The sequence below is a fragment of the Heteronotia binoei genome, chromosome 10, assembly GCF_032191835.1.
Source record: "Heteronotia binoei isolate CCM8104 ecotype False Entrance Well chromosome 10, APGP_CSIRO_Hbin_v1, whole genome shotgun sequence".
Classification (NCBI taxonomy): domain Eukaryota; kingdom Metazoa; phylum Chordata; class Lepidosauria; order Squamata; family Gekkonidae; genus Heteronotia; species Heteronotia binoei.
The window spans coordinates 104,160,886-104,180,095 of record NC_083232.1 but is presented as its reverse complement, the minus strand read 5'-3'; the positions used below and the strand labels follow the sequence as shown (position 1 = coordinate 104,180,095).

General features: G+C 53.9%; 1 protein-coding gene across 1 annotated transcript in view; it reads left to right on the top strand.

The window, feature by feature from the left end:
• The window catches only part of INTS10 (integrator complex subunit 10), a 35,799-nt gene extending 16,589 nt beyond the window's left edge, over nucleotides 1-19,210 (top strand). Inside the window, 9 exon segments of the mRNA XM_060247857.1 lie at nucleotides 4,422-4,575; nucleotides 6,801-6,883; nucleotides 7,180-7,332; nucleotides 8,131-8,239; nucleotides 8,457-8,536; nucleotides 10,296-10,424; nucleotides 10,426-10,459; nucleotides 12,721-12,814; nucleotides 18,986-19,210. Coding sequence (XP_060103840.1) covers nucleotides 4,422-4,575; nucleotides 6,801-6,883; nucleotides 7,180-7,332; nucleotides 8,131-8,239; nucleotides 8,457-8,536; nucleotides 10,296-10,424; nucleotides 10,426-10,459; nucleotides 12,721-12,814; nucleotides 18,986-19,142 — 993 coding nt within the window. The 3' untranslated portion in view covers nucleotides 19,143-19,210.

The following is a 19,210-nucleotide window of genomic DNA, read 5'->3' as shown; positions in this document are numbered from 1 at the left end:
TATCCTTCACCACCATTCTGTAAAGTCAGCAGGAGCTGACAAGGTGGGGGGGGGGCAAGCTCCGGGAATGGCTTGCTTTCATAGCCATACATCGCTTGGAAGGGGCTTACTTTGGTGGCACTATGCACGCTGTTGTTGTAAGCATACTCTGCAAAGGGCAGCAGGGCCACCCAGTTGTCCTGCTGAAAAGATGTATAACAGCGCAAGGGGAGCTTCTCCCCTTTAAGCCTATCGTCCCCCTTTACTACTTGTAAATCCTCCCCTGGGGGGGTTGTCAAAAAAGGCTTGCTTCAGTTCCCCTGAAAACCCATCAGGGGGCTCCGCCTCCTTCCGGATTTGCGCACACGTGGTCACTAGTGCGCTTAGTTGGGAGGGCGTGAACAGTGAGTCAATAACCTCCCTCTTGCTGTCGTGGTAAGGGAGGCGGGACAACGCATCCACCAGGAAGTTCAGTTTCCCGGGGATATGACCCAGCTTGAAATTGAATCGCTGAAATAACCCTGCCCACCGTACTTGTTTATTGTTGAGGTTTCGGGTGCCGATGAGAGCAGCCAGATTTTTGTGGTCTGTCCATAGTTCAAATGGTTCTTTCGCCCCCTCTAGATAGTGCCTCCATTTTTTCAGGGCAAGCTCTATGGTGGAAGCTTCCTGGCCCCACACTGACCAATTGCGCTCAGTTGGGCTGAATTTCTGGGACAAGTATGCGCAAGGGTGCAACTGGCCATCTGGCCCCTCCCGGAGCAATACGGCTGCGCAGGCGACATCACTCACGTCACATTGCGCCACAGACCTTTTGCTCTCATCGGGGTATATTTGGTAGGGTTCGGATGTAAACCGAGCCTTCAGTTCATCACATGCTTTTTGACACTCTCCCGTGCACGGGAGGCTGGAACTGTCCTTTGAGGCTTGCGGTCCCTTCCCCTTGGTTTTCAATAGTTCTGTGAGGGGTAGCATGACCTCTGCAAAGTTGTTGATGAACCCCTTATAGCAATTTGTGAACCCGAGGAAACTCTGGAGCTGTTTGCGGGTTCGAGGGGGTTCCCATTCTACCATGGCTTGTATTTTATTCGGGTCCATCCCCAGCCCCCCCTGTGGAGATGCAGTACCCCAAGAAATCGAGTTCTGTTTTGTGGAATTCACACTTGGACAGCTTGGCAAACAGTCTGTGCTTATACAGGGTCTGTAAGACCTCCCTCACTAAGCGGACATGTGAGGGCAGATCTTAAGAGTATATCAAAACATCATCCAGGTAACAGCCCACGCCCTTATACAGGTATTTATGCAACACTTCATTGATTAAGTTCATGAATACTCCCTTGGTCCCCTTAAGTCCGAACGGCATGACTAGATATTCATATTAGCCCAGTGGTGTGTTAAAGGCAGTTTTCCACTCATCCCCTTCTTTGATGCGCACCCGGAAATAAGCATCTCGGAGATCAAGCTTGGTGAAGATTTTTCCTTGAGACAAGGATAAGGGGGAGAGGGTACGCATTACTCTCCCCCGTATAAGGGGGAGAGGGTACGCATTACTCATGGAAATCATGTTCAAGCCATGAAAGTCAGTGCATAACCATAAACTGCCATCCTTTTTCTTTCTAAATAGCACCAGGGCCGCATGAGGGGACTTGGCAGGTTGTATGAACCCTCTGAATGAGTTGAGTTCCAGGAACCGCTGCAACTCCTCCCTTCCCCCCCCCCCCCCAAGTCATTGAGTACAGTTTAGTTTTGGGCAGTGGCTCCCCCTCCACCAGTTCAATGGCACAGTCAGTGGGTCTGTGTTGGGGTAGCTCGTATGCCTCCTGGGCATCAAATACTTTGCAGATCTTGGTACTCGGGGGGTAACCTGGGCACTTTGACCTTGGTGACCAAAGCTTTTCCAGCTGGGGAGGGAGGTCTGAACCCCATTTTTTATTCCACCGGTGACTCTCACACACCAGGTCCAGGAAGTTGATAGCTCTCCCGCTCCATTGGACAAGCGGATCGTGATCGGCTAACCATTCCAGGGTGAGGACGGCTTGAAATTTGGTGGCCGGGGCGATGATAAGGGTGCGGGGCTCCCAATGTTCCCCTACCCCCAGGGCGCATAATTCTGTCCCCGTACTACATGGTTCCCCCTTCATTGGGCTCCCGTCCATCTGTTCAAACACATAAGATTCTCGAAGGGGTACATTCTTAAGCCCCAATGCTTCCACCAAACTAGGGGATAGTAAGTCTTTACAGCATCCTGAGTCCAGCAGGCCCGATGCAGGAAAACCTCTTAGTGACTGGATTTACTAAGGTTATGGGTACATAGTACAAAATCCCGGATCATCTCACCTGTAATGGCGTGGCCGTGGCTTGGACCTGCTGTTGCGTGTTCCTTATACCAGGTCGTGGTTGTTTCCTGGCAGCTGGGCCCCTCCATCCTCCTCCTCGGATTCCTCTGGGATCGGCTCCCGGAACTGCAACACTGCCAACTTGGCCTTAGCTGCTGGGGCGCCCATGCCTCCAGTCTTCTTCATCTCCGACTTTAGGGGCGTTAAGGTCCTCGGTTCCCTTGGCTTGCTAGGACAGTCGCTGGCAATGTGATTCTTCCCCCCACATTTGAAGCACAGTTTGGCCTTGGCTCTACAGTCGTGCTCATCTTGGGAGAGCTGATCTGGAGCTCTCTTGGGCAGACTGGACCTGGGTGTTTTCTCCCGGGCTTCTTTCGTTGCCCCCCCCCTTGTTGCTTCTTGTGGAGGGCAATCATCTTGTTTCGGTCCTCTATCTCGCAAGCCAGCTGGGTCTACCCGACCAAATCTTGAGCTCCCCCAACTTCAGAGCCTCCCCGTAGATGTGGGCGTTTAAGCCCCTTTTGAACTGTTCAATTCCAGCCCCGTTGTCCCATTTATGGACCTTGGAATTCAACGCCTGGAACTCGTTGAGGTAGTCTCACACCGACCCGGCACCCTGCTTCAGGTCTTGCAGGGCCACTATGACATTGGTATCCTGCAAGGGGTCTTTGAAGTGATGTTGCAGGACCCTCAGGAGCTCCATGGCGGAGTTCAGTGCGGGGGATCGCCTCTCGAACAGGGTGACAAACCACTGGGCAGCCACCCCTCGAAGGCAGCTCCTGATGTATACAACCCGCAACTGTTCCATTGGGAAGTTGCAGGCCCAGACACTGAGGTGAGCCCACACAGACACGATGAAATAGGCTAGCTCTGCCAGGTCTCCGTTGAATCTTGCTTCACTGACTTGAGGCTCCCCCCCCCGGCACCAGCACTGGTTCCTTCGGTCCGGGTTGGGGGCACGGTTCACCCCCAACAGGTGGATCTCCTCCTGCTAGGGGTTCTTCCCCCGCGGGGATCAATGGTTGCTCGCCCCCCCCCCACTGGAGCTGGTTGAAGGGGAGGTGCGGCTGCGACCCGCTCTCCTATTGCCTGTACCTGCTGGGCGAGGTTCTGCATCTCTTGGATTACAAAGGTGTGCATGGCTTGCATCTCCTCTCGGAGTTGGCTGCTCTGACTGGCAAGGGCTTTTTGCATCCACTCCGCAGCCCTGTTCCCCGGCCCGCTTGTCCAGGAATATTCCCCTCCGCTCTTGTCGCTCTGGAACCCCCACGGGTGGTAAGATCATTGTAGTCCCGAGAATCGGTGGTGCTGTTTGGGGTCCTCTCTCAAATCTCCAATAATACTCTCCCGGAAATCCATGGAGCCCCAATCCCTTCTGCGCACCGCCATCGTAGCAGGAGTAACCCGCGGCCCTTTGGGCTTTGGTTCCTCCTCCTTGGTGGTTTTGGTGGTCCCTGTAGCTTGGTTCTGTTCACCAGCCATCGTGGGTCTGGGTTTAGTCCAGTTCAGGGTAATGGGAGTTCCGACAAAATGTCGGACCCAGAGACAAGTAGAGTTCAAGATCTTTATTCCGGCATCGTGGGCATACACACGTGTTGTCGGAACTGGCCTCCCCGCCAGTTCCTAGTTCTTATAAACCTTTGCCCTAACCGTTATAATTCAAGCCAAAGTGCGCCAAGCTAAAGCGGGGGTTTGCGCGGGTTTTCTATTAAGCTCTCATCACTCCAGGTGGTGTTATCAGTTCTTGAGTTACATCTCCTCCAGCTTCTGACCTTGGTTGCGTAGTAACTAGCCAGTTCCCAGACTAGCTACCCTCCCTCCAGATAAGCCGCAAGCAACGGGATGCTTCAAAGGCAGCATAGCAAAGCACAAGCATAGCATTGTATAAATTGGATACATATGTCAAGAGGAACAAAGTGGAATGAAACAAAATGGAGTGACATTAGCAAAAAGAAAAGAACCAGCAGCTCATGGAAAGCTTTCCTGCCTCAGGTTCATTTGCCCCCAGCAAAGTGACGTCTAAAGAGGGTGTGCTGGAATCCTTTGCCGCTTTTCTTGAACTATAGTTTTTCAATTAATATGGAAGTTATGTTGACTTTTGAGCAGAGCTCTGATGACGAAGATCCTTCTGGGAAGGGGCGGAGCAGGCAGGTGACCATCCCTGCAGCAGAGCTCCCCAACTCAGGTGAAGTCCTGGAGAGCTTCCGGTTGGCTCGAGAGAGCTGGGAACTGCTGCACTCCCTGGAGCCCCTGGATAAGGGTAGGTTCCCCAGACCCAGGCCCCATCGTGCCTCTTGCTAGGGCCCCCCCAGGGACACATAACACAGGAGGGTGCAAACTTTCAGGTTCTCCAAGCTGGATTTTAGAAAAAATTATTATAAAAAGGAAAAATTAGACTCTTTAAGACAAGAGTATTACCTTAAGTTTGGAGATAAATTTAAAATGTTATCTGAGATATAAAGTTGATTAAGTCAGAGTTATGTAGTTTTACCTTATCTTGCAGACAAAGACTTTAGCTCAGGGGTGTCAAACATATGGCCCGCGGGCCAGATCAGGCCCTCAGAGGGCTCCAATCAGGCCCTCCAGGAACTGGCTGTCTTCTGCTTCATTTTCCCTTGCCTGCTTTTGTCGGTCGCCATTTTGTGTTTTTCCCCAGATAAGCCAGAGCAGCAAAGCAGTCTTTCCCTCTCCCCCCTCCCTTTTCCCAAAGGGAGGAGGAGGGAGGAGCAGCCTCAGCCAATAAGGGAGCTTGGCTCTATAGCTCTGCTGGGTGATTAAGTTTGCCAGGCTCAATTAATCACCCTGCAGAGCTACTGAGACAAGCTTCTCTTCCTTCTAATGAATGGTTGAGACTCCTCTTCCTCCTTGTTGTGCCCCCAGGGAAGGAAAGAAAGAGCCAGAGCTTCCTTTGCCAGTCCCCACCATCAGGAGAGCTAAAAAGAATGCTTTTAAGACTAGCAGCGTTTTAGTGAAGGTATGAACTTTTTGCCTTGCTACAGAGAGAGAGAAAGAGAGAGATTTGTTGGGCTTGTTATGGCTGTAACTGGGTTCTGCTCCTCTTTTTCACTGTACTCATGCCCTCCAGTCTTTCTCAATAGGAAAGCATGTGAACTATTTAGAAGAGAAATATCAGCATTAGGCTGTGAGTGTGTTCCACCCCAGGTTTACCCAACAACTTTTCCTTAATTTTCCTTTCATATTTTCCTTTGATTGGGGGTCTTGAATTTAAACTTTCCAGATAATAGGCTGATACTGACCACTGTACATGGCTGTCTCTCTGTTCTTATAGTTGTTTTTTGGGGGAAAGTTGTGTTGTTTTTTGTTGTAGTCCTTTTCCTGGGGGAAATTATACTTTTGTAGACAAGCACATAGCCCTCAATCTGTGCCATGGTGCCTTCACGTGCTCTTGACTAGTATGTGAAGCAACTTCTGTACAAAAGCTCACAAGGCCCAGCTGCTTCATGTTCCTCTGGGTCCTAGGCTCAAAGCATTGACTATGAGATGTTCTGTAATTAATGTCAATGAATCAAAAGTAAGTTTGCAGCTTACAGATGTGCACACCTGAACATATTCAAGACTGGTACAGCACAGACATTGTCTTCAGTTTTTGATGCAATAATTCATAGCAAGAGGTGACATTTATCAGAGACTGTAAAACAAAATATTGCAAGCTTGCTAATATTTTAAGTATGTTTTATTTTAAGTAAAAAAACCCCAATCTTTAATTGTGTGTCTGTGCCCTTTATAAAGTTTATATGTCCGCTATCTGGCATTACATTTTATGATACTCGTGGCCCAGCCCGGCAAGGTCTCTGATGTCAGATCCGGCCCTCATGAGTTCGACACCCCTGCTCTAGCTGGTCACAGTCGTCATTATATTATCTCGGGAGATGAGTTTTAGATGAACTCGTTTGGATCTGATGTAAATGCTCCTTTGTTGGGCTGGGCCACAAAAGGGGGAGATGAGTTCCAGAGAACAGGTGCTGAGGGCCACAGCAGGCTTGATTGGAGTAGGGGGGCGGGTAGGCGTGGAGGCATGAGGCAGGAAGCCTGGGCTCAGTTCCACCCAGGAGGAGGCAAAGAAGAAATGCACATTAGGAACTGCAGCATTCAGTTGCTGACCTAAGAATGGCAGGGCTTTTACAAAGGAATTTCAAAGAGGGACTGCTAAACTGCAAGACAAGGAATCCTCCTGGACTGGAGCTTGTCTTCCTGTCTCCTTACCAATATCCTTCTGCCCACCCTTCCTTCCTCCAAAGAAGCGTGCTTGCTGACAAAAGCTTATACCTGGAATAAAACATTGTTGGTCTTGAAGCTGCTGTGGGACTCTTTCCTCCCTCTCCCTTCCTCCCCAAAAGAGGAGGAACAGCCCCAGAGAAGGAAGCAGAAGCTCTGTGTATATGTGTGTGTGTGCGTGTGCGCGCATGCAAGAGAGAGAGAGTCTTGTCCTGATCTTTTTCTCTCCTCCTCTGTCACATTTTGCAGAATTCACAAGAATTTGCGCCTCATGGAAGACGGACACCTGGCTTTGGCTGCGGATCTTCCTCACAGATATGATCATCTATCAGGTAAGAAGCAACATAGGAGCTCTCCGCTATTCTCACTCCAGCAGTCGACTGAACTGTCTTGTTTTGTTCAGTCAGGCTCTCTTGCAGGACTTGACCTTGAGACTGACCAGTGGCTGTGTTTGCTCCCCTCCCCTGTGCTCCAGGCGCCGAATTCTGGTGCATCGGAAGCAGCAGGCCTCCGCTCGAGAGACATTTGTCACCTGGTTGGGGGAAATGATCCTGTAGGCAGAATTGTGGTTGTTAAGACCGCGAATGCTCAGCTTGGCTTTTTTGCTTCCCCCCCCCTTTTTTGAAAGGGTCAATATAAAAAGGCCATTGCCAGTTTGCACCACTTAGCGGCTCTGCAAGGATCCCATTCTCAGCAGCAGATCCCCGGACAAGGATCCCTAGAGAACCAGCGAGCCCTGATCCAGCTGGCCTCCTGCCATTTTGCCCTGGGCGAATACCGGGTAGGTGGCTGCATGCCTTTCCGTCTCTCTGCTCTCCTTCAGCCCAGTGGCCACGCCTGTTGGAGCCCTATGGCTTAGTGGTCCAGGGGAGGAGCTGTGCTTCAGTGTACAAAGCTTATTGAATGGGCCAAGAAACGGCCACTCTCTGCCTTCCTGCTTTCCTTGGGCGGGGAGGGGGGAACCACTGGCCTGTTCCTTTGGCTCTTTCAGTCCTTGATTTTGTTGCCCCTTGGTGACCAGGCTCTCAGCGAAGCTCCTGCGTCTCCCTCTCAAGGAGCCTGAGGCTTCCATGTGGAGGGGGGGCTGCCGAGCCTCTTGTTTGCTTGAGAGATTTTCAGGCGTGTGGCCCAGGAGGTGGGTGCAGAAGGACTGGGGCCCTGGCCAGAACCGGACCCCCCAACTGTGGCTTCGAGGTGCCCGGCTGCAAGTTCCTGTGTGCACCCCCTGCTCCCACCTTGAGACAGCGGCCTCCAGAAGAAGGGGCTGGGAGGGAAGCAGGGTGTTCTCGGACTGGGGGGAGCGTGTTGAAGTGCAGGTGGTCCTCTCCCCTTGGCAGCTCCCCCCAGAACTCCTCTCCTCCATGCATTCCCTCCCACCCCCCCACCCCCGAGGCCATGGCTGGTCTCCCATGATTCCTTGGTTCTCTTCTCTTCTCTTCTCTTCTCTTCTCTTCTCTTCTCTTCTCTTCTCTTCTCTTCTCTTCTCTTCTCTTCTCTTCTCTTCTCTTCTCTTCTCTTCTCTTCTCTTCTCTTCTCTTCTCTTCTCTTCTCTTCTCTTCTCTTCTCTTCTCTTCTGCAGTTCACCTGCGAGAAGGTCCTTGACCTGATGTGTTCCGTGGCCCTTCCCATCCAAGAGGGGGCGAAGCTCCAGGAAGAGCAGCCAAAAGTGAAGTCCAGATTCAGGAGAGGTGGAGTGCCGTCAAGAAGTGGGGGGCGGGAAGCCTGGGCCATGTCTGGGAGGAAGAGGAGGGTCTTCTGAGAGCTCTCCTGGGGGGTGAGCAGTGACATGGCTGGGGCTGGTGGAGAAAGCGAGGGAGCTCCAGGATGGCAAGAGTGGCTTCCTTTGTGTCGCTGCCAGAGTTTGGGTCATCCAGCCTGACCTTTCCCTCCTTCCTCCCTCTGCAGTTTCGGAGCTGAAGCTCTGGCCGTGCACCAGTGCTGCCGTCATGCCATACTGCTTGCGGTTACTGCTGGCTTGTTTCAAGGTAAGGCCTTGTTTTGCCCATCCCCCTTTGGCCCTGATTTTCCTGGCCTGGAGGGAGCTGGTTTCTGGGCAGACTCTGCTGGGGGAGCAGGCTTCAGGGGCACAGCCGGCCTCTTGGGAAGGAAGGTGGGTGGGGGTGGAAGGGCCAGAGAGGGAGCAAAACTACCAGAGGCCTGAGCTGGGCTGAGAGCCAGCCTCACTCCTCAGAAAGTGCATCTGCAGAGTCCTTTGCTTGGTAGGCTGAATTAATATTTTTTCATTATTAAACCTGACTTGATATTTGGAAATCTATTTTAAAATGCTTCTGCCCATCCCGCCCCCCCCCCCCCGGGGGCTGTGCACTTGAGCAGGGGGAAGAGGAGCTGCTTCTGCCTTTAAGGGGGCTGCTGGAGCGCAGGGGCCAAGAGAGAGCCAGGAGGCCCCTTCCCCAAAGACTGTTTCTCCAGCGCAGGAAACAAGGAGCAGTCCCGCGGGCTGGCTGGGAGGAACTGGCCCCGGAAAGGTGGCAGAGCCAGGCCCTGCTGGACCTCCTCTCCTGGACTAGTCTTGCTTTCTTTACTCTTTTCGTTTTCTAGCCGGCCCTTTCCCAAATGGGCTCTGTTAGGAAGAGGCAAGCAGCAGCTGCAGAGAAGGGGTTCTTGAGAGCAGCCTCCCCCATAGCCTGACACAGCCCGGCTCCCCCAGCAGAGGAAGAGCCAAAACACCACGAGGGGCCCCTGAAGGAAACGTCCCTTTCAGAGGAGCACGCCAGGGGTGCAGACAAGCTTGCCAACTGTGGCATCCGTCCGTAAATGGAGGCCCGCCCCATCTGAGATTCTCCCCAAAGCCCCTCAGCCCTTGGGGTCCTTCTGCTCCTGGTCCCGAATGGCAGACGCCGTCTTTGCACTTTAACTGTTCTGGCCAATCAGGCCATCAGCCTCTACCAAGGGCTGGCCTCCTCAGCAGCACCCCAGGGGCAGGACGGGAACTCCCAGGGGGACCTCCCAAAGCAGAGCCTCCATTCCCTGGGCCTGAGAAGCGGCAGCCCCCCAAGGAATGGTGGAGTCCCCACTGAGTCCTGACCTTGGTTACAATCCCGTCCATTTCACACACACACACACACCCCGCCTTTTGACTCCAGGCAGGAGGAGAGAGTTGTCCAAGCCTGTCTGTTTTATGGCTTTCTTACATGTTGCAGGGGAACTGGGCTTGCCTCTCCAAATGCCTCCTTAAGCCAGGGGGAGATATTCCACAGAGGCTGGGGAATTCGGACCCCTGACCCTGCACGGATAGGCTGTGCTTGGATCCCCTTGGTTGCTTCCTCCCCTCCCCTCCCTCGCTGACTTCTTAGAAACAGGGTTGGGTCCAGCCTTGCGTAGTCCTGAGTTCCCAATTCCCACCCCCCACCTCCGGACATTTCCTCTTCTGCCCTGTCCCTTCCAAGTCATCTTGTTGTCTGCTCCTGTCATCCAGACAAGTCTGTATTTCTCCTCTCCTTTTTGGCCCTGCTTCCTTTGCTGCCTGTTCTCCAGCTTTCTGGTCCAGTCAGACCCTTCATGGTTCTTCCCCGCTTTAGCCTGTAGGCAGGAGATTCAGGATGCTCTCATATTGACCCCGCCTCCCTCCTTGTAGAAGTCCACTTTCCTGCGTTCAGTAGAGCAGCCCTGTGTGCCAAGGGGGTGAAGGATTCCATTGCCTGGCGGCTTCAGGGGAAGTGCCTCTCCCCTGTGAGGGGTGAGGTGGGGCTTCTTGGATTGCATTGTGTCCTTTCTTCCCAGCAGCTGAGGGCCTTCACAGACAGCAGAGACGACTTGGCCTTGGGGCACGTCATTGTCTTACTCCAGCATGAATGGCCAAAGGGTGAAAACTTGTTCTTGAAAGCAATCAACAAAATCTGCCAACAGGGAAATTTTCCAGTATGAAAACTTTTTCAACTATGTGACAAGTATCCTTTCCCAAAAGATGGCGGAGGGTGCTTTTTCCAGGACGTCTGACTTTTCAAAACTGCTAGGGGGAAGTGTGATCGGTTCGTAGGAACTTAGGGCGAAGAATGGATGGCTCAGTGGTAGAGCATCTGCTTGGTAAGCAGAAGGTCCCAGGTTCAATCCCCGGCATCTCCAAAAAAGGGTCCAGGCAAATAGGTGTGAAAAACCTCAGCTTGAGACCCTGAAGAGCCGCTGCCAGTCTGAGAAGACAATACTGACTTTGATGGGACCAAAGGTCTGATTCAGTATAAGGCAGCTTCATATGTTCATAATGATGGGGCAGCATTGGGCAGTGGTTGAGCAAAGGACAAAGAGAAGACAGGAGACTGAGGTGGTTTATGAAGGTGCCTGTGGAATTTCCAATAAGTAAGAACATCAGAAGAGCCCTGCTGGGTCAAACCAGGGAGGGTCCACCTAGTCCAGCCTCCTGTCTCACACAGTGGCCAACCAATTCCTCTGGAGGGCCAACAACAGGGCAGAGAGGCCGAGGCCTTCCCCTGAGAAGAACCTCAGAAGAGCCCTGCTGGGTCAGACCAGAGAGGGTCCATCTAGTCCAGCATCCTGTCTCACACAGTGGCCAGCCAGTTCCTCTGGAGGGACAACAACAGGGCTGAGAGGCTGAAGGCTGAGGCCTTCATAAGAACATAAGAGGAGCCTTGCTGGATGAGACCAGGGAGGGGCTATCTAGTCCAACCTCCTGTCTCTCTCAGTGGCCACCCAGTTCCTCTGAAGGGCCAACAACAGGACAGAGAAGCTGAGGCCTTCCCCTGAGAAGAACATCAGAAGAGCCCTGCTGGGTCAGACCAGGGAGGGTCCATCTAGTCCAGCACCCTGTCTCACACAGGGGAAAATCAGTTCCTCTGGAGGGCCAACAGCAGGGCACAGAGACTGAGGCCTTCCCCTGAGAAGAACACCAGAAGAGCCCTGCTGGGTCAGACCAGGGAGGGTCCATCTAGTCCAGCACCCTGTCTCACACAGTGGCCAGCCAGTTCCTCTGGAGGGCCCATAACAGGGCAGAGAGGCTAAGGCCTTCCCCTGAGAAGAACATCAGAAGAGCCCTGCTGGATCAGACCAGTGAGGGTCCATCTAGTCCAGCACCCTGTCTCACACAGTGGCCAGCCAGTTCCTCTGGAGGGCCAACAACAGGGCAGAGAGGCTAAGGCCTTCCCCTGAGAAGAACATCAGAAGAGCCCTGCTGGATCAGACCAGTGAGGGTCCATCTAGTCCAGCACCCTGTCTCACACAGTGGCCAGCCAGTTCCTCTGGAGGGCCAACAACAGGGCAGAGAGGCTAAGGCCTTCCCCTGAGAAGAACATCAGAAGAGCCCTGCTGGATCAGACCAGTGAGGGTCCATCTAGTCCAGCACCCTGTCTCACACAGTGGCCAGCCAGTTCCTCTGGAGGGCCAACAACAGGGCAGAGAGGCTAAGCCCTTCCCCTGAGAAGAACATCAGAAGAGCCCTGCTGGATCAGACCAGTGAGGGTCCATCTAGTCCAGCACCCTGTCTCACACAGTGGCCAGCCAGTTCCTCTGGAGGGCCAACAGCAGGGCACAGAGACTGAGGCCTTTCCCTGAGAAGAACACCAGAAGAGCCCTGCTGGGTCAGACCAGGGAGGGTCCATCTAGTCCAGCCTCCTGCCTCAAACAGTGGCCACCCAGTTTCTCTGGAGGGCCTATAACAGGGCAGAGAGGCTGAGGCCTTCCCCTGAGAAGAACACCAGAAGAGCCCTGCTGGGTCAGACCAGGGAGGGTCCATCTAGTCCAGCCTCCTGCCTCAAACAGTGGCCACCCAGTTTCTCTGGAGGGCCTATAACAGGGCAGAGAGGCTGAGGCCTTGCCCTGATGTTGTCCTCAGAGGTTTAGTGCTCCTGAATGTGGAGGTTCCCTCAGACACTGTAGCTAGTAGCCATTGACAGCCTTGTCTTCCATGGATCTGTCTAGTCCCCTTTGGAGCTGCTTGTTCCTGTGGCCTTTAGCACAGCCTCTGGCAGCGGATGTGTGGGACCGGCAGGGCAGGAGGGCTGCTGGCTGCAAGGCCGAGGTGTGTTCCCTGCCCGGCAGGCTGCAAGAGCTCCGAGTAAGGAGGCCGTTGCGCTCTCCTCACTGTCCCGGGGTGAGTGTGGGGGAGGCCTCCAAGAGAGGATCCCGTGAGGGGCTGGGTTGTTTGTGAAGCCTGCCAGGCCCTGCGTGCTCTTGGTTGAGACCTCAACAGATGCTTCAGATATTGATATGTTGGAAGAGTTTGCCTACTTAAGAACCCAAGACGGAGGCAAAATCAACCTGGAACTGTTGCCGAACCAGGGAATGTTAATAAAGTACGAAGAACATCCCCCCCCCCCCCCCGCCCCAGTTGTTAAATTCGTTCCTTGAGAACTGATGTCATTTTATGCGGTGTGGCTAATCTGAAGGGCTGCAGCAATGCCTGGAAGCATCCAGTAGCTGGTTTGCTTTGAATGTTGACTTGCCCCTGCTTGAGGTCAGGCTGGCCGTGAGTGGAGAGGAAGCCCTGGGGGAGGCAGAGTTCTTCTCTCACTTGGGCAGGAGAGAAGACATCAGTGAGCAGCATCTCCCCCCCCCCAGCCCAGCAGGGGGACGTCAAGGTGCAGAAGGGTCTGGGCTGGTTGGCCCACTGGCCTGCTTGCTCCGTTCAGAGCTGTCTCCTCCAGGGCCACGGCTGGTTGTCTCTGGAGTCTCCCGTGGAGCCTTCTCTCTCTCGTGGGTGGGCCACGTCATGGGTGGTGGCATTTAAGGACTCGCAGCCTTTGCCTCCAGCAGACGCCTCTGTGGACGGACGCAAGCGCCTCTCGTCAAGTGCAAATGGAAGTCCATGGAAATGGCTGCTGAAATAAAACGTTAGTCTTCAGGATGCCACAGGGCTCCTCCCAGGGTTGTCACTGCCACTAGCAGTCCCTCCCTCTGGAAGCTGGCTGCCCCAGTGAGCCTTTCCTGGGGACGTCCCCAGTGCTGACCCCATGCCTGGGGGGGGGGCGGTCAGGGAAACGCTCCTCCTTCTGGGCCGACTGCAGCAGCCGTCAGTCTCTGACCTGCCCGTGGCATTGCAGGATTGCTGATGGTTTGGACCAATGTAGATTTTAGGCTCCACTATTCATACGGAGGGAAGTGAAGGCATTTCACTTTGTCCTGCTCTGCCAGGATTTGGAATCTGCCCTGTGTTGGACTGGTGTGTTGTGTGATGTCGCATGCAAGTCAGTGCTACATTTCTTGGCAGCTCACATCGTGCAACAAGAGGGGCTCTTCACTTGAGGGGCTGCTCTTGGTTTGTTCAGCCCCATCTGTGATCTTCCTTCATCCTTTCAACTGGCTTCTTTGCACTTGAATGGGTGTTGACTGGGAACAGGCTTCCTCCTCGGGAGGTGGTGGGTTCTCCTTCCTTGGAGGTTTTTCAACAGAGGCTCGATGGCCATCTGACAGCAATGAAGACCCTGTGAATTTAGGGGGAGGCATTTGTGAGTTTCCTGCATTGTGCAGGGGGTTCGACTGGATGACCCTGGAGGTCCCTTCCAATTCTATGATTCTGTGATTCTATTCTATGATTCTATGATTGATATTTGTGCGTCCCAGACACCTGTCCAGATGAATTCTTATATCAGCCTTGCCAGCTCATGTCGGCTAGAAGAGAGAAACGTGGTATTAGTAGGAATATTCAGGGAAACACAAGAGCCAACAGTTCTGCATGTGGCAGCTTAAAACTAGTGTGCATAAAGCCAAGCTCTGTTGAGTGGCGGGGGGGGGGGCGGGGTTAGAGTGTCTGCCTGGGACCTGGGCGAGCAAATCCCCCTCGGCGATGAAATCCCTGCCACGCCCATGCTCAGCCCAGCCGCCCCCACGGGATTATTGTGTGGGGGAGGATGGAATGGAAGAGAGGAGAATGATGGGAGCCCCCCCCCCCCCCCCCGGACAGGATGGAGACGCAGGCCACTGGTACTGCCAGGAAGAACTGGCAGAATGGGACCTGGCAAGAGCATCTGCTGGGCATGCAGAAGGGCCCAGACTCAACCCCTGCCACCCCTGGCTAAAAGGATCTCATGGGGGGGGGGGGTTGCTCTGGAAGACCTCTGGCCTAAGCCTCTGGGGAGCCCCGGCCAGCCTGAGCAGACCCTGCGACCTTTGAGGCTCCTGGAGAGGCAGCTCTCCTGGGTTCAGAATCTCCCACTGCCTGGAAATGGTTTCATAGATGCCTCTCTTCTCTCTCCAACGGTGACCCAGAGAGGCTTCCGTCATTCTCCCCTCCTGCTCTGAGCTCACAACAGCCCTGCCAGGGAGGCGAGACTGAGAGTGGGCGACTTGCCCAAGGGGGCCCCCAGCAGATTAGGGGATTCAAGCCCAGGTCCCCTAGACACCGTACCCATGGACTGCACCGTGCCCCAGAGGGTAGCAAGTGGGACTTCTCAGGGGGCTGAGCAATGGTGCTGGTGGTGTGGGGGCTGCCCACTGAGCCTGGAGCCAGTGGAGCAGCCCCGGGCAGCCATCGAAGGAGGGTGCAGAATCCAGCATCCCCCCCCCCCCCCGGATATAGAGGGGCGACAGAGCAGGTCGTCTGTCCCAAGGAGGTGGAGGGGGGAGACAGGTTCTTCTGCAGCTACAACCACTCTGGTGGACTAAAAGCTTTCTTTGTGCAGTGAAATGGCAAGACGGGAGCACAACAAACCGGGGGAGGGGTGTGGCTAACAAGAGCTTCCCCACTGCTGACTTTTGAGGGCAGCCCCTGAGGAGGGCGCGAGCTCTCCATGGTGCCTCTGGCCTCGTTGTGTCAGGCTGCTTGCTCCTGGGAGGAGGGTTCTCCGGGGTCAGCTGGTGATCCCCAGGGTTCCCCTGGCCTTAGTTAACCCCAAGCCCAGCAGAAGGGGAGGGGGGGGTCATTTCTTCCCTCATTGAACCCAGGGCTGTCTTTGCAAGCTCAAGGCCAGGGCACGAATGGAGCAGCCTGGTGACAGGTCAGCTGCCTCCAGGGGTTTTAAACAATTTGTGTCACACAGAACGGCACCTTCTGTGTGTGTGTGTGTGTGTGAGTCCACCTGTGTGAAGCCCAGTCTGCTGCATTTGGGCTGCACGTCTGTCCTTGTCAGATGTCTCACAAGCTCTTGGCAGTTGGAGCTACTTGGTTGGGGGTTTCTCTGCAGCAAGAGGAAAGCTTCTTGGAGGATCAGGGCAGGATAAAGAATGGCGGGTGGGCAGTCTGGTGGTCTCCGTCACTGTCATTAAGACTGGGTGGGTGCAGATTTCTTTCCTGCCACTTTTCTCCCCCAAGAGTTCCATGTCCCTGTTGAAGTGTGTGTGCGTGCGTGTGGGGACACGGGGGGGGGGGGGGGTGTGAGCTGGTCTTGTGCACAGGGACACTGCAGGGCTTCTTGTTCTTGAAGGTCGCGTCATTTGACAATATGAATTTTCTACGTCTTTGAAACAGGCAGCATGGGGGGTTTTCTTTGTGCCCCATCTGTCTGACTGCGATTTAAGGCAGATTTTAGGTCTAAGATTACAGATACGGAAAGGGGGAGGGGGAGGGTGGAAACCTGCCTAAGGCCTGAAGTGCTGCGGTGTAGAAAGCCAGTTCCAGCGGTGGAAGAGAATGCAGTAGAAGGAAGGGGCTGCGTAGAGCCTTCAAGCCCTGAGCCCTTCATCCAGAGCTCTGCCGCTTGACTGCAGCCCTGGCCCCTCCCTTGGTGTCCTGTGGGACATTCTTCTTTTGCACCTTCTGCAGAGGCTGCCGTTTGCAGAGTGGCCCCTGCTGGTCGGTGGGTTGGCAGGTAATCCTCCGAACCTTGACCTGGGCCTGGGGACTGACAGCTGCAGACTGGGGACAGCGGTGCCCCTTAGAAGAGCCTCGTGTGTCACGGTCACAGGGGCCAGGGGGCCAGAGCAGCTGAGTCCAGGCAGGGGGCCGCCTCCTGGAATACACTTCTTCAAAGAGGACTTTTTAAAACGGCTGCATTAAGCTGTGATGAGGAAATCTGGGTTCAAAGGGGCCCAAATGTCTCCATTACTTGCTCATCTGGTAATAACGTGGGCCCAGTCTTAACCCCCAGGGGCTTCATGAGTGAGTATCAGCTGGGCCCCATCAGATGTGGGAAGAAAAGTGGAGGTCTTCAAAGAAAGCGGAAAGGCAGAGCTGATATGTCTACTAAAATATTGCCATTTCTGATAACCATTATCCAGAAATAGTTTCACTAAAATTTTGGACTGTCCCTCTTTCTAAATGCATCGAGTATGATGTAGTCAGGAGTTTTAACCTGCAAGGCCACTTTCAATACTCCATTTAATAAGAACATAAGAGAAGCCCTGTTGGATCAGGCCAGTGGCCCCTCCAGCCCAACACTCTGTGTCACACAGTGGCCAAAACCCCTAGTGCCATCAGGAGGTCCACCAGTGGTGTAGAAGCCCTCCCACTGTGCCCGCCCCCCCAAGCACAAAAATACAGAGCATCCCTGCCCCAGGCAGAGAGAGTTCCAACAATAAGCCACTGATGGACCTCTGCTCCAGATGCTTATCCATGGAGGGCTGACCAAAGGAATAGGGTTCTGGGGCTGCTGATGGCTGCAGGAGGGCTTGGACTCTGGCAGGGGAGCCTCTTGGCCTTTCTGTGCCTCAAGAGGGCTGGTTTTTGTGGCTGCCGTTGGTGTGGGTGTTTGAATGCTGCTGTCTGCTGTTTCTTCAAGGACTACTAGCCCTCCTCCTCCTCCTCCTCCTCCGCTGGGGTTCCTGCAGCAGGAATTCTTGCCTGTGCTCCAGCCCAGCATGCCGACTGCTGACAGGTACCTAGCAGGGCCCCCCTGCTCATGGCGTGCTGTCTTGTGAACATGTCTCCCTGCCCATGGTGATCAGCCCGCGGCTCATGCGTCGTTTGGTCCATTCTCTTCTTTTTTTTGGTTTGTTTTTCATTTGTGGCGACATTCCTTGGCAAGCCATGTCTGTTTGGTCATTTTGTTTCCCCCCATATATTGCTGGCACATATCTGTTCTTCAGTGTTCTGGTGGAGCTCCATACAGTTAAATAAGAAGTTAGTTTTTTGTGGATACTGAGTCAATTTAATTAAAATAAGTGTAGTGAAAGGTGGACATCTTTGTACTAAATGTATTTTCTATAGTTCCAGTGTCCCCTTTGGCCATTTCCACATCAGTCTGTTTTGTCTCCAAAACCTGAATGTTTCATCCTCAGACTGTTGAAAATCTTGTGCAGAGCAAGACTCTGCTAGTGCCCCTTAGTGCCAGCCCGTCTCCTCTGCTGTGCAGCTGAGGCAAAACCACCGGAGTGCGCCCAGCTCTCCAGATGCTGCCTGAGTCCAGTGGAGGCCTCGCGCGGGCAGGGCCCAGTGGTGCCAACCAAGTGTGCTCTAGTTGCTCACATGCTGGATTAGAACCCGGGAGAGCCAAGCTCCAGTTGCCACTGCCATGAAACCCGCCCTCTGCCCTCAGCTGGGCTAGGCAGGCTGCCTCAGAGGGCGGGGATGGTGAGGATAAAACGGAAGAAGGGAGCACAAGGCCCTCATGGGATCTCAGTAGGAGTGTCCTGCCCGGGGTGGCCCAGGCGAGCCGTCTCCCGTCCGACCCCAGAAGCTAGGCAGGGCCGAGGGCGGGCAGTGCCACCGCAAGATCCGTCAGTTTCTCAGGCTTCTGCCACCTGCTGGGGGAGAGATGTTGAACAGAGGCAGGAGGTTTAATTTTAGAATGTACCTTTTGTTCTTTGCTAATATTTGTACCTCATTGCAATTTAGGCATTTGGGTCTCAGCTAACGATGGCTGCAAATGTCTTGGATAAAAGTGTTCCTGCAGCCAGAGGTGCCCTTCGGGGGCTCCCAGCTCTTGTCTGTCTCTCTGCCTGGCTGACATTCCGGGTGTGCTCTCCTGAGCCCCGCTGCTCAGCTGTCTTCTGCTCAGGGCAAGAGGGGCAGGGCTGGCTGGGGTTTGCTCCTGCTGGGTGCCTGCTGGAGCCCATCTTGCACGGGCCTTGGGATGGCTGGGAAAATAGACTGGTGGTCACTGGTAGATGGTGGAAGACTGCTGAGTGACCAGAGAGAACCTGGAGTCCTCAGGATAAAGTGGTCTCACGTAAACCAGCTGGCTCTGGCCAAATGCAGGAGAGACTAGGATGACAGATGTGCCTGACAGCTTCAGCACTGGCCCCGCCTCCCAAAGGTGCCAAGGAGCCTTCAGCTTTTGCCCCACCTTGGAGAACAGACAGAAGGACAAGTTTAGGCAGCACATGACAGAGGAGAAAGAACCTCCTTGGAGAGGAATTTTAATCCTCAGAGCCCCCATTTGCTGCAGCAGCACTTTTTAAACACATGGCATCAAAGCGCCATAAGCATCTTTTAGCGTTTTAAAAACCAGTTCCAGTTTTGTCCTAATGATACGTGGAAGTATGCCTGGTTTCAGGAAATTCAATTTAAACAGTTAGGTCACTCCATCTTGTCAGCTTTATTTTCTTGGAAGCTCTTTCTGCTTGATGACTTTGTGTTTTGGTGACTGCAGGCATCACACGGTGACGAGGGGAATCACCAAAGGTGTCAAGGAAGATTTCCGCCTGGCCATGGAGCGCCAGGTGTCCCGCTGCAGAGAGAACCTGATGATGGTCCTGCACCGATTCTGCATCAACGAGAAGATCTTGCTGCTCCAGACGCTGGCCTGAGGCCCAGCCGGGGGGGGGGGGGGGGTCTTGTGCTTCATGGCAAATAAAATGACATTTTCTTTAAATAA